At 58.0% G+C, this 14287-nt stretch overlaps 1 protein-coding gene across 1 annotated transcript; it reads left to right on the forward strand.

The window, feature by feature from the left end:
• The first annotated feature begins 4676 nt into the window (after positions 1 to 4676).
• Positions 4677 to 13116, forward strand: E2F2 (E2F transcription factor 2). The gene is made up of 6 exons (XM_054648371.2): positions 4677 to 5294; positions 10177 to 10264; positions 10603 to 10822; positions 10926 to 11084; positions 11249 to 11363; positions 11601 to 13116. The coding sequence occupies exons 1-6, from the start codon at positions 5010 to 5012 to the stop codon at positions 12084 to 12086; spliced, it is 1353 nt and encodes a 450-aa protein (XP_054504346.1). The 5' UTR covers positions 4677 to 5009; the 3' UTR covers positions 12087 to 13116.
• Positions 13117 to 14287: the final 1171 nt, after the last annotated feature.

Below are 14287 nucleotides of genomic sequence, written 5' to 3' on the forward strand. Positions count from 1 at the left end.
GAGGTGGCCCCTGCCCCTATCCCCTCTCAGGCATCAGGGCAGGGGATTCCCGAGGCCAGGGGCTGTGGGGGTTCGGCAGGGTGTAGGTTCGGCTCTAGCTCCCAAGAAGCCTCCCAGGGCCGTTACCTCCTCCCCCGTGGTGGACGGATCCCGGCGCCTTGCCCGGAACACCCACCCCGGCATTCCCAGACTCTGGTACAAGCCGTGTTCAGACCCCACTAGTTCCCTGGACTGGGCTGTCAGTGTCCAGTGCTTTCTTTGAAACGCCTCTTAAAAAAAAAAAAAGAAAGGAACCCCCCACAACTAATGCTGGGACTGGGATTTACCTCGGGGGGGGGGGGGTTAATGGGATGATTTACCCCGTGGGGCAGATGGGATTTGCCTCGGGGAGAAGATTTACCCCATGCAGATTTATCTTGGCTGTTGTGGGATGCCGATGCTTTCCTGGAAAACCCTGATTTAAAAAAAAAAAAACAACGACAAAAAAAAAAAAAAAAAAAAAAGTAAAGAAAACGGGAAAAACACGCAGCTAAAAATAGCCGCAAGGGCCGAGATTTACCTCGGGGAGAACAGCTGGAACGAGAAAAATGCTCCTGGCCGAGTAAGCCCGGCGTTACTTTTACCACCCCAGCTACACTGCAGGGGTGGAGAAAAGGGGGTGAGGAGGGCAAAAACTAATACCGGGGGGGTGAGTGGTGAAGGTCGAGCGCGGCCCCGCCGCGGTGCCGGTGGCCCGTGATCCGGCTCGTTCGCCTCTTGGCAAGCGCCGGAGTCTGATGCAATCGCTGCGCTGACGGAGGCGGCGGTTCCCACCTGTATTTGCCATTGTGTGCCCGGAGCTGTTTGCAGGTGTTTGCTGGCGCCGCGCTGTCTGAGCCGCACTTCCCTCCTCCTCCTTCTCCTCCTCCTCCCGCTGCTGCCCCGGCCAAGGCCTGGCCCCGCGGCCCCCCCGCCCGGCTCCGCGCCAGCCGCGCTGACACAGATGCTGCGAGCACACGCGTGACCTTGGCCAGGCGCGCTCACGCGGGGAGGGGGGGTTCTGGCCGCTAAGCGCGGGTGTGCACACGCACGTGTGTACTCACATGCAGTCACTGACACGTGTGGCATGAGCATATTCACATGTGTGTCCATGTATGCACACATGACTGCATTTGCACACACCTGTGTGCACTTACTTACACACGTGTTTACAAACACTGACACACGTGTAAGTGCACGTCACACGGGCAGATGTGCATACGTGACTGTGTTCAGTTACACACAGCTATGTGCACTCACACATGTGTATTCAGATGCTGACACGTGTCCAGGCACACTCACACGTGTGCATGCATTTACACCCATACCCATAAATACTTACAATATGCCTACGGGCACTGACGTCTGTGCACACTTGAAATACAGGCACACTTATGTGGTGCGGTATGTGGTGCATGTATGCACACACTTACACACGTGCCTACACACGTGTGCATGTATGCACAGGAGGGCTCATCCTGCAAACCAACCTGCGTAGGGGCTCAGTACCCCCTTGGTTGGACCCCCCAGAGATGCTGTGGAATTAGAGGAAGCTATTCCTGCTCCCTCCCCACCCTCGTGGAGACCATCCTCCGTCGTGGTAGCCAACCCGCTTGTTCCTGTCAGCCCTTGTCTTCCCTCTCCCACAAGTGACATCAGGGCTTTGTCCCACGGTGGGACTGAGGCTTCACGCACGTCCCAAAATCTGCCGGGGACGAGGGAGGGTGGATCCGCAACGGTGCGGGCCTCGCAGCCGCGACTCGCTGCTGCCGTCTCCAGGGCAGAAGAAGAAGAGCCCGGCTCATCGGGAAGGCTCTCCCCTCCGGAAGATCTGGGATTTCAGATTTCCTCTGGTGTACCCTTGGAAACGACCAGGATTTCCCCCGATGCCTATCCCGGCAAGATTTGGGATCTCTTCTGCTGTACTTCTTGTGAAGGATCAGGACCTTCTCTGATGCCCTTCCAGAAAGGTCTGGGACCTCCTCTGTTGCCCCCATTCCAGGCACAGGGATGTGTGGCATTGGGCTGTGGGGGCTGCTGGCCACCTGTGCTTGCCTAGGCCCATCACATGCTCCTTGGACAGTTTTTCCCCCCGGTCTGGGCAGAGCCATAGGGCAGCAGCACCCTTTGTACCCTCCTTGTACCCTCTCTCTCCTGGGAATGTTCCTTGGGGAGGAAAATTAGGGGATGGGATCTCATTTGGGGTCCACAGCCCAGCTTCAGCCCCCTGCTTTTGGGATATAGTCCACCTCCTCCTTGTGCTCTGCATCCTGATGAGGTCCCTCACCTCCAAGCTGAACATGCAAAAGAATTTCCAGATCCTGAGGTGAGCGATGGTGTGGGGGCTGCACCCCTAAGCCTCTGGTGGTGCCCTCTTGGTCTGGGCAGAGATGCAGTGGCCCAGGTGTAGCGCCACTATTCCATGTGCTGAATCTGCACTGGGAAAAACAACATAATTACTTCTTCTTCGCCATCAGCTCTTCACCTTGCTTTTGGGATGCAGTTCAGACCATCCCAAGACATTCAGGGGAGAAGCTCAGACAGGTCTCCTGGCTCCTCCTCTCACCATGGCCAGAACAGTGATGGGATCTCTCACCTTGCTCCAGGGTGAGGAGGCTGGTCAAGGGGCTGATTAGGGGTGCTTCAGGCCATCCACGAGGTCATTCCAGACTTCTGTAACATGACAAAGTGAGATAAATAGTCTCTAAGGTCCTTTCCAATCCAAACCCCTCTGGCTTGTGGGGTGGAAGCTGGTGCAGGGCCTGCCCTTCTGGACACCTTGGTGTCACAGGAAGATACAAATCTGTGTCTTCTGGTATGGGAGAGGCTGGTGGAAAGCCATGGCTGTAAAAGGCTTATTGAGCAAATATTGGGTAGTGGGAAACATGCCCTTGACTCACAGCACAGCACAGCTGAGGGGATGAGGGCCAACAAGTTTTCCCACCTTCTGGGTCAGCCCTTGCCCCAGTGAGGTCACACTACCAACATGTGGGGACGTCACCTCTGCTTTGCCCAAACTGGAGGATTTGAGGACACAAGCTGCCAGGCCCACCCCATACCCCAATGTCCTTATCCCAAGGGTCACCCACTGGAGCAAGCTCAAGGCAGGCAATTGACACAATTATCCACACTGCTGGTCATGGCCTTGTCTTTGTGCACTGGGATCAGGACAGCATTTGCCTTCTTCCCACAGAGAGGAAGAAGAAGTTCTGGGTGGATAGATCTGCCAAGCTCAGCCACACTCCTGGCACAGGGGTTGCCCTGCCCAGCTGGGGTAGCATCGCTGCTGCCAGGCCTTTTGTTCTGCCTCAAAGTCTCGCACGGTGGGAGGCAAATGTCTATCCTTGATCCAAGGCTCCTGGCACATTTCTAGGTGCCTCTCCCAGCTGAATGTCCTTCCTTGTCCATAGCAGAGGCCATGCCCAGCGTGTGTATCCATCTGTCTGTATTCCAGGAGGCTTCTTCACATAAAAGTCCATCTCTGCACATGATTATCCTTATCGCAACCTGAGCATGGAGTTGGCTCTTCCTGGAGAGGAGAATGATGGAGAGAAGAAAAATGGGGAGGAATGAATGGGTGGAGGCATTTGTCTCCATTACCAACCAGGTAATGGAGACAAATCAGGGAATGGAGAGGAACCAGGGAACAGAGACAAACAAGGTGACAGAGAGGGACAAAGGGAAACCAACTGCTGTGGCTTGGTGGCCTCAGCAGAATTAAACCCTGGCCTGTCTCAGTGGCTGTGGTGGCCTTTTACTGGTGCCAGTAAGGGTCAGAGTTGCCCTCGTGCAGGGGTTTGCCATTGCCTCGGTGATTCCTGTTACTGCTGCACTCTGAAATACCCTGTAGGCCAGCTTGGGTGCCCTTCATCCCCTTTTTCTCTCTCCACTTAGCCAGAAAGACCTGGTGCATTCATTCCAAGGACATGGGTGGGGTGCATGTGGAGCAATGGGTGGCAGGTTGAATGAACTATGAGTGAACCAGGGGCCAGATCTCCTCATGCTGAGCCCCTCTGAGATCCCTGCCCTCCCCCAACAGCACTGTCACTTGTCTGCAGGGTGGGGAGGTGCCTGACAGCCTCTGGCTGGTGGAGGCCAAAATTTTTGTTTTAAATAGAAGTGGCTCCCTCTCCCCTACCCTGCGTTGCTGTAACTGAGGATAGGGATGGAGGAGCGATGGGAAGGGTGGGATAAGGAGGAGAAGATGAGGACTGGGGCTTGAGGGAGATAAGAGATGGTGAGGAATGCGGGACGATGGGGTTGGAGGGTCGCAGCCCCCAGGGTGGACCCCACCAGATTGATGGGGGGGGCGGGAGTATCTTCGAAAAAATAAATAACAGAAAATGTATCCTAGTCCTGATCCCCAACGCAAAAGCCCTCCACCCCCAAAACAGGCACCCCTACGCCCAGCAGGTAGCCTCAAGAAGGTCCCTCCCCTTATTTGCATCGATGAACCCACCCGCCGCGCGGCCACTTTAAGGTCCCTCCCGGCCTCAGCGGAGAGGCGGGGCCACGGCGGCGACAGCCAATCAGCACGCGGCGTTTTCCGCGGGAATTCCGAATTTCGCGGCACGGGTTTTGGCGCTTTAAAAAAAAACCGGAAAAAAAAAAAAAAAAAAAAAAAGAACAAGAAAAAGAAAAGAAGCGCTCGGGGCCGGGCGCGATCGGGCGTGAGTGGAGCCGGGCATGGGGGTCCCGGCCCAGGCGGGGCCGCTCTCCGCCCGCCCCGGCCCCATACGGCCCCAGTGCGGCTGATTTTTGGGGCCAAAAGCGAATTTTCCGCCGGTTTCGGCGGCATCGCCGCTGCATTCGTCTCTGCGGGTTTTTCGGGGGCAATCTGGGGACCGGCCGGTGACATCGCCCGCCGGAACGCCTTCTCGCTCCCCCAAAATGCCACGGCTGAGATTGTGACCCCCCCCGCTCCCGGCTACGGAATCGCGGGGTGCTCCTGCCCCCTTCCCCGGGCCGGGCTTCTCAGAAAGGACTTTGCAATGCTGCGGGTCCCCAGGGGAGTGTCCCCCTCCCCGGGGAGAAGGGGTTCCGCCCTTCCGCCCCCCCCTCCCCACCGCCACCCGAGGAAGGTCATGTCAGTGATGGTCTCCTGTGATCCGGGGGCTCCCAGCCTGGGCAGCCCCCCGTTATCCGCAGGCTGTTTCACCCAGGTCTACACGCCAGCGGCTGTCAGCGCCCCCGCTTCGCGGGGCGGGTGCCTCTGTGACACCCCCCAAGGCCCCGAGCTCAGGACCCTCTGTTCGGCCTCGGCGGGACGGCTGCCGGTAAGATGTCTGCATCCCGTCTCTTTCTCGGGTGTTGCTTCAGGGGCACGGGAGGCTGGGGATGGTGCTGGGTGGGGAGCAAGGCGTGGGTGACCTCAGCATGTACAGCCCCCTCTCAAATTTTGCAGCTTATATTGGAGTCTGCACCCTCTAATGTGTCTTTCTGGGAGTGGGGGAGGGTGAGGTCTGAAATCAGAAGTCGCAGTGAAATGGCTCAGATGTTTCTCAACTTCCCCTCGCCCCTGCGTGCCCGCGGCTCCAGCTTCCGCTTCTTGGCCTTTTTCGGCCTCATTTCCTTTCTCCAGCTTGCAAAAAGTCCGGGTTGTGCCTCAACACCCGGTCAGCAATCCCAGGCGCTTTGAGAAGCCCTTTCTATGGTGGGGAAATGAGGAATGGGTACAGGCAGAGCCCCTGCCTGCTCTGGGCGGGGGGCACCAGCCGTGCCTACTGGCTCTCCCCACTTTGGAGCTGTGACCCCCGGAGGTGACCCGGGCAGGTGGGGGGACACAGAACAGGGGTTGCTTTCTAACCTTGGTTTCTTCCCGTGGCTACAGTGGGGCTGGCAATGTCAGTTTTTTGGGAGGGGTCTCATCCTCCATGGATCACCCCAAGGCTTTATAGCTCAGACCCTGGTGCTGGGAGTTGGGTAGGGGGTTGTTGTCCCATGTCCCTGCCGCCAAGCCGCGGGGTCACGGTTGTGTTTATAAAGCCCAACACTAAGCTACAAAGCTACCCTAAACAGAGAAAGTGAGGCACAAGCCGGGTGCTGGCCCCGTGCCCATTGTCAGGGCACACAGGAGGCTCTGCCCAGCCTGTCCCTGCTCCCGGAGGGCCCCCTCTGAGTCGTCGGCCCCGCCAGCAGCTGGCATTTAATTCCTGCCTGCTCCAGCCTGGGCACACATCCAGCCCTCACTGTGAGCCTCTGTTTTCCTCAGTCCTGGGAGGGATCCCATACCCCACTAACACTGATTTAGTGTTCCCAAAGCTTGATTTATTTATTTATTCCTCTCCCGCCCCCTCCCCTTTTCTCAATCCCTGATGCTTGGTGCCAGCTGGGGACATTGCTGCAGCGGAGGGAGAGGGAGTGTCTTTGCATCCCCCTTTGTGCCATGGCTGGGGGGCTGGATGGGGCTGTTTCGAGTCCCATCCCAGGGGACTTTGGGACCACCTGTCTCCTCTCTGGCCTCTTTGTCTCCAAACTGTGTGATACATCCTGCATTGCCAAGGTCTGTTGTTTAAGAAGACACCATCATTTCTGCCCTCTCCCTTAAAAACACCCCACAGACTCCCAGTACCATTTCTGTGCATGTGGAGAGCTGCTTTTGGGCTAGTGGCCCCTTTGTCATCATCATCATCATCACCCACTCCAGTGCTCAGGGTACTTCTTCCTGCCACTGTCCCCTAAATGTGTCTGTGGAGTGGCCTGGGGGTCTTGTGTTACACTTGGGACATGAAGTGCTTGTCCTTGAGTGACATCTGGGATGAAGAGGTTTTGGGCTACCTGCCTCTTTGTCATCACTGCCATCATCACCCACACAAGGAGATGTTCTGTGTGCTGCTGCCCACAACCATCCCTTGAGCAGGGTCTGGGGGCTCATGTGACAACTGGGGACACCACACGCTCCTCTCCCCCCCCCCCCCCCCCCCCCCCCCCCCCCGGTGGCTTTGGAGAGGCATTCCCCCCTCTCCCCACTTCCTGCTGCCATTATCCCATTTGCCGTGCTGAAGATACTGTTTCCAGCCCCAGTATGGCGCTCAGAGCCCTGACAGCTGGGGTTCCTGCCGCACACACCCTGTTTATGGCACAACCTTTGTGTGCAGAGCCGAGGCAATCAGATACCAGCGTTTCCTCCCAGTTCCCAAGGAGGGCAATTGCAGCCGCTCCTAACGGCTATGTGCCACATGAGTGATCTGAAATCACATGGAGGAGCCTATCACCCCACGGGAAAGCAGGATGGGTTGTCTCTCACCGTCCGAAAAAGCCTTATGTTTACCATACTCTCCAATTTGAGGGTTCTGGAGTAATTAAATGTGTTTTCCTTCAGGGAAAAATGTGTATTTTGGAGTGGTTTTAGCCCATGCCAATCCCATCGTCAGTGTTTGCCCATGTCTGGTCTCTATAGGGGCTTAGGGCTATGCAAGAGCACTGGAGAGAGGGGTGCTTCTGCCGTGGGATCCCAGCTCCTGACCCTGAACAGGGACAAGAGTCCTCTGTGGTTCTGAACAAGCTGGCAGGGCTGAACCGTCTGTGCAAAGAGCACCTAAGACTGGCAGCCCTGTGGGTGCTGGGTTGTGGGAGAACCTGCTCAGCAGCACCCCAGATTCTACAGGGGTGACATAGTCCCATGCCACCTTGATCCCATCAAAGGGTTTTCTGCATAGGCAAAAGGGGGGATTTTTGGGGGAGGGATGGGTGGGGAAGTGGTGATTGTGCTGCTGCCCTTGGAGAGGATTCTTTGGCTATGGCTTTTAAAGCTCCTCTCTACCAGGAAAGATCTCCTAGGATGGGGCTGTTGGAGGGGATGCAGATGTTGGGTGCACCCTAGAGTAGGGAGCAGCACCTAGGCTGAGGGTACCGTCTGCTTCCCCAGTGCATGGTGGTCTCACTGTCTCCCAGATCTGGGATCAGCCTCCATTCCCCTGTCTGCCTCTCGTGCACTACTAGCCCTCAGCCACCCCAAGGCAGTGGGGGACCCACCTGTGGGGGCCTGACCCAGCAGCCCCTCAGCACAAGCAGCAGGATCCTGGAGTTGCCCTTGGCGCCCAGCCCCGGGCGCCGCGTTCCCACGCCCCCGGTGAAAGGGGGAACGGGGGGAGCCCCATGAAGGGCCGGGCAGAGCCCGGGCAAGCCCGGAGAAGGCAGCGGATGCTGCTGAAAGGGAAGGTTGGCAGGAGGAGCCCTCCGCGGGGGGGCTGAGGGATGCTCTGATGCTTGGGCTGGGCTCAGGGTGTAGCCCCTGGCGCCAGGGCTGGGCTCAGGGCTGCTTGGCAGGCAGAGCTGGCAGGGGGCCCAGCCTGCCCCCTCACTGCCTTATATACACCCGAAATTTTGGGGTCAAGCCTGATTTCCCACCCCACCACCATATTGCGTGTAGATGGTATGTTCCCACATCCTGGGGAGCCATGGCTGGGGGCTGGCAAGTGGTGTGGGGTGGTCCTGCCATGTCTTGGGGGGGAGTCTTCAGGTGTGGTCCCTGTTCCCCTACCTACTCTGGTTCATCTCTCCCCCCCCCTTCCCCCAGTGCTAGTAGGGTGCTGGGAGCCCCTCGCTGTGCCCCACTCAGCTGTTGCGTACCTAATCCTGCCCAGCTCGGGGGATGGCAGCTGGGTCGCAAGAGGGAGCCCCTTGTCCATTGTCCCTTGATGGTGGGTCCCAGAACTCAGGGTCCTGCCACTGTCTGAGCTCACCAAACCCCCAAAACTGCACCTGGGGAAGCAGGGGTCCCCTTTATCCCCTCCTACACATGGGGACGGGGGATTCGGGGTCTTTGGAGGTCTCTGGAAACACCAGGACCTGCTGTGGGTTGCCTCACTTTCCCCATGGCTTGGGGTAGGTGGGGTGCAGCTGATCTCCCCAACAGTGATGGGAACATACATTGGCCATGGCCATCCATGCTGGAGGAGCAAGGGATACCGGCGGGGGGGCAGGGTGCTGGCAGATGGATGGGGTCTTATCTGAGGCAGGTGTTTCCCATGTGCTCAGCATTAACTGTTGTGGTGCCGGCAGCTGCGGGGCAGATCTGGGGCCACGAGGCTGGGGTTGGAGGCAAGTTCACTGGGAAAAACCTGCTCAGGGAAGGGTGGGAGGGAACAGATTCCCACAGGAGCTTGGGACCAACCTGGCTCCCTGGGGGGGAGGAAAACAGCCCCTGGTGCCTCTCCCACCAGCCCCCTCGGGTGGGAACGAGGCTGAGGTGCCCAACCCTTCCCTGCACAGTGCATTGTGCTCTCAAGGGAGCCGCCGTCGGAGCCGGCACAGGGACCTGGGTGCCATGAGGGACGTACTGGGGGGGACCCTGTGGGACAGCCCAGCCTGGGAGCAGGTACTGCTGGAGGGTTGGGATGGGGCTGGGGGCTTCTTTTTGCTGCTGAGCCAAAGCATTCCCCTACAAATCACCCTGCGCATGTTTGTGGCTGTGAAGGGGTCTTGGGGGATTTGTTTGTATTGGTGGTGGGGGTTGGTGACACCCTCCAGTTCTCCTGTGGATTTACTCTGCTGTATTTTTCCCTGGGGCCCTTTGCCCAAGTGCTGCTGCTCAGGGTTCCTTGGGGGGGTTTCAAGGAGCTGCTTGCCGTGGTGAGGGGACAGCAGGTGCAGGGATGTTTGTCTCCCCTCCCAGAACCCAGCACATCTCCCTCACCCCAGTTTCCCTCCAGCTGCGTACATGTGTCCCGGGGGGGCTGAACCCAGCTGGTCCCAGGTGTGCTGGTGGCAGCTGGGTGCCCTCGGCTGCCTCAACCATGACCCGGTGGGAGGGGGGAAGTGAAATCCTGCACCCCAGTGGGCCGGGTGGGAGGGTGAGAATCTGGCTTTGGAGCTGCTGCATTCCCAGGGGTCAGCCCATGGAGCCCTGCCAGGAGCTGGGGGTGAGGGGGAATCCTGGTGGGTTCCCTGTGACTTGCCAGGGTGTGCAGGAATCATGGAAGGTGACGGGACCCCTCATCTCCTCCCTGTCCAGTTCTCCCAGTGGCCTCTCACCTCACTGTTAGGTGCTGCTGTGCCCCTTCCCAAAAGGAGTATTGCAACTGGATGAGCCTCTTGCAGGATTCCCTCACCCCAGGATGTGGCACCCGGGGCTTGGCTGATGGCCCTGGGGCAGTGTGGGGAAATCAGAGAAGTGTCTGGCTTGGCCACAATGCAGGGTTTTCTCTCATGCTCCAGGCCAAGAGGAAGCTGGACCTGGAGGGCCCTGAATTTCGCACGCCCAAGGGGAAGGGCTGGACACTGGCACAGGTCCCCAGCCCCAGGAGTAAGTGATGTGGGGTGAGATGGGGCAGGGGAAGCTGGGGGGAGCAGACCCCACTTCTCTTCCCTCTTAGAACCATGTCCCCTCTAGCACTACCTCATGTCACCTCCAGCCCATATGCCACACGAAGGAGAGGATGGGGGGGAGTCTCTCAAGTCCAGCCCAGTGATACCTCCATCCCACGGGCCTGGCCAAGGACAGGATGGGGAGATCTCTTGTCTCCAACCCTATATCTGATCCCAGATCTGACACTAAAGAAAGGAAAACGTGGCCTCTCATGTCTAGCCCCATGTCACATCCCAAATTAAGGAGAGGATGGGGGATCTCTTGTTTCCCCACAGCCCCCAAGTCTCCCGGGGAGAAGACTCGCTATGACACCTCACTGGGGCTGCTCACCAAAAAATTCATCCATTTGCTGAACGAGTCTCCCGACGGTGTTGTGGATCTGAACCGGGCTGCCGAGGTGCTGGAGGTCCAGAAGCGTCGCATCTACGACATCACCAACGTACTGGAGGGCATCCAGCTCATCCGCAAGAAATCCAAGAACCACATCCAGTGGATGTAAGTGATGGGACACAGGGATGGGGCAGGGTGGGGGACACGTGGCTTGGGGACACACGTAGGGTGTGCTGTGCCATCACTCAGATGCCATCTCCGTTGGCAGGGGGACAGGGATCTTTGAGGATGCAGCAATGGTGGCGAAGCAACAAGTGCTGCATGAGGAACTGGCCGAACTGGCTAGGACAGAGAGGATGCTGGACCAGCTCGTGCAGGACTGTGCCCTGCAGATCCAGCAGCTGGCTGACAATGAGTCCAACCAAAGATATCCTTGCTGAGGGAGATGGGAGGGAGGGCAGGGTCTTGGGCATCTCTCTGAGCCCCTTCTCCTCAAGCTGTATTCCCCTCGGCTTGGGGGGTGTTTGGAGGGATGCAGTGGTTATGTCCTGCTTGCAGCCCCTCCTTTTCCTATACCTCGTCTCTGTCCACGCTGGCATATGTCACCTACCAGGACCTCCGTGCCATCAGCAGCTTCCAGGAGCAGACAGTGATTGCCGTGAAGGCTCCCCCTGAGACGCAGCTGGAGGTGCCAGACTTCAGCCAGGTGTGTGTGGGTGCTGCTGGATCCGTGACGCTCGATGGGTCCCTCTGGGGTATCCCAAAGACACAGCCTAGCATGACCCTGGGTGGTTTTGGGGTGTCTCCATGGGGCTGTTTGACCCTGAGCTGGTCCTTCAAGGGTTGCGATGCCCCAGTTGGATCCCTCATGGGTTGGGGCTAGTGGAGTTGGATATGGGTGACCTTCTGGGTGCCCCTCCTGAGCCTTATTCTGCCCTCCCAGGAGAACTTCCAGCTCTACTTGAAGAGTACCAATGGCCCCATCGAGGTGTACCTCTGCCCAGAGGAGATCGTGGAGGAAAGCCCCACCAAGGACCACCCTGTCCCCTCTGCTGTCACTTCCCCACAGGAACACTCGGTACCCCTTTGCCTGACAAACAGCTCCCCATCAGCCACACAGCCACTCCACCCCATCTCCCAGAACTGGGGCAGCACAGGAACTCCTCTCTCACCCCCATCTCTGCCTCTCCCCATCCAGGGGGGACCCAGCTCACTGCTGGAGATGGAGCCTGGGCTCCTGGGCTCCCCTGCCCACCTTCTGCAGCAGACAGAAGACCAGCTGCCGTGCACCCCCTCCCGCCTGGACCTGGGACCCTTCGTAGCTTTCTCGCCCCCCCTGGAACAGGATGACTATCTCTGGGGGCTTGAGGGCGAGGGTGTCACTGACCTCTTTGAGACATATGACCTGGGAGACCTGCTGAAGCACTGAGTGTCCTCCAGTCCCCATTGCCTTTGTTCCCTCTGGCCACTTGTGTCCTGAGCATGTGGAATCTCTGTGGGGTGACTGGAGAGATTGGGGTATGTTGGGGAGTACTGGGTTTTCTGAGGATTGGGGGGAGAGGGGACCTTGTGTTGCTCACCCAGTGTGGCTTCTCTGCACTTTCCTGGGTTGGTTGTCACCTCACTGGGCTCTGAGAGTGCCTTGTGATCCATCCAGGACCCATTCCAGCATCCCCCAATAAATCCATGGGGCACCGATGCTTCCCACCATAACCTCCCACCACCCTGGGCATGGGAGGACTGGGCTGGTGGACTGGGAGTGCCTTTGGGTGCCCACATGGGTTAGGGGCGCCCTTGGGTGGCAGAGAAACTTCTGCCCAGAATGGGCTGTGTCATGGTTTGGGGTCACTCCAGTTGCTCCTCAGTTAAACTGGTTCTTCACAGTCACAACAGGTCATTTCCAGTGGCATTTTCCCCACTACGGCTGGAATATCCTTAAAAAACCATTGAGGCAGCAAAGCTGAAGTCATCTTTGGGTGAGGGAAGGATGAAGATCTGACAAATTTCTGGCCACATTTGGATCCATATTCCCTGAAGGGCTGCAGTGCACAGCAGCTCCCTCCAGCCTCTTGGAGTTGCTGGTGCTGGCAGTATCAAAACTGGAATGTACTGGGAAGAGGTATGCCTGGGGGAGGCGATGACCTCCAGAGTGGGGCTTGGGAAACAGCTTGGGACAAGCCCTGGGACATGGGGTAGGATAGGGCTTTTTACTGTAGCATTCTTTGCTAAATATCTGTAATTATTGCACTGTATTTATCCGGGTTCCCCCTTTGGTCTGGGGCTGGGAGGGGTTGGATTTGTCAGTGGGTCTATTTAAGTTGTCCTTCCTTGGGTTGTTGATGCTCCTGTAGGTTGGCTCAAGAGATGGTGTGGGTGAGAATATGTTTTGGCCTGGATAAACTGGTGGTACTTGATGTTTTCTGCCCAGGAGGGGTTGAAATAAAATAAAATTTTGATTTTATAAAGGGCTGTTTTCCTCTAAGCAGCAAAATGTTGGAATGGTTTGGCTGGAGAGAGGAGCTGAGCTGGTTTTGCTCCTGTTTCAATGGCCTGGTTTGGGGCTTTTTAACTGGCCAGCCTGCTCTGTAGGCACTTGTGGAGAAGGGGTTGGAGATGAAGCTTTGACTGGAGTGAGGAAAATGAGTCTGACCTGCTCAGATTGGTGATTTCCAGCCCAAATCTGGCTGGGATGAGCTTTTGCCTGAGCTAGAGCCCCTCCAACCAGGAGTGTGGGAAAAGCCCCACCAGGGCTGGGGGTCAGCTCCCTATGGATCTTGGGGCTGGGTGGGCTTGTGCACCCTGATTTGGGGTCTGCAGCGCAAGATCCTGGGGGAGCTGTGTCCATGTGAGGTCCTTCCCCATGTGTCTCCTGTGACCTGGGGATGCCACCAGTGCTGGTGGCAAAGTGATGGTCAGTGGTACCAGGTGATGTCCTGCGGCATCTGGTGGTACCCGAGTGATCTCTGGTGGCACCCAGTGATGGCTGATGGTACCTGGTGATGTCCCGTACCCGGGATCGTGGCACGTGTTGGCGTTGCATAGTCTGGTGGTGTGGAGGAGGAGGAGGAGGAGGAGGAGGAGGAGGAGGACAGCCCCGGGCCAGGTGAGCAGGGCGAGGGGCACAGAGGCCACATCCCCCGTGGAGATGAGTGTCCCACTGCACGAAAGGGGATCCATCCCCCTGCGCGGTTTGCCCCCGGCCGCGCAGTCCCCAGGCCAGCCAGGAGGTGGCAGGGCCACACCGGCCAAGGGACCGCAGGTACCCCGGGGGCAGCGGGGGGATCGGGGGCTGCCTGTCTGCTCAGAGGCTCTTACCCCAAATCCCTGCTGCTCCAGTCCTGCCTGGGCTGCAGCCTTTTAACCCTCTGCCTGCCAGAGCTCTGCCGAGGGAGATGTCCTGGGAGTTCGGCAGATGTTGGTTGCTCCCGAACGGGGGAGGACACCCCCAAACCGTGGGCTCGCCTACTGCCGGTGCCAGAGAGGTGGAATCTTTCAAGCGTAGCTGTTCACCCAAGGCTTGTGATGGCTCTTCCTGTACCCCAGTCCCTCTCAGCTCCTTTATGGGGAGCTAAGCCTGTAGAAATGAGCAAAGGCTTCTTTAAAGCTCCAAGTGCCCCCCCCCCCCAGGGC

This window comes from Agelaius phoeniceus, chromosome 22 (assembly GCF_051311805.1).
Source record: "Agelaius phoeniceus isolate bAgePho1 chromosome 22, bAgePho1.hap1, whole genome shotgun sequence".
Taxonomy (NCBI): domain Eukaryota; kingdom Metazoa; phylum Chordata; class Aves; order Passeriformes; family Icteridae; genus Agelaius; species Agelaius phoeniceus.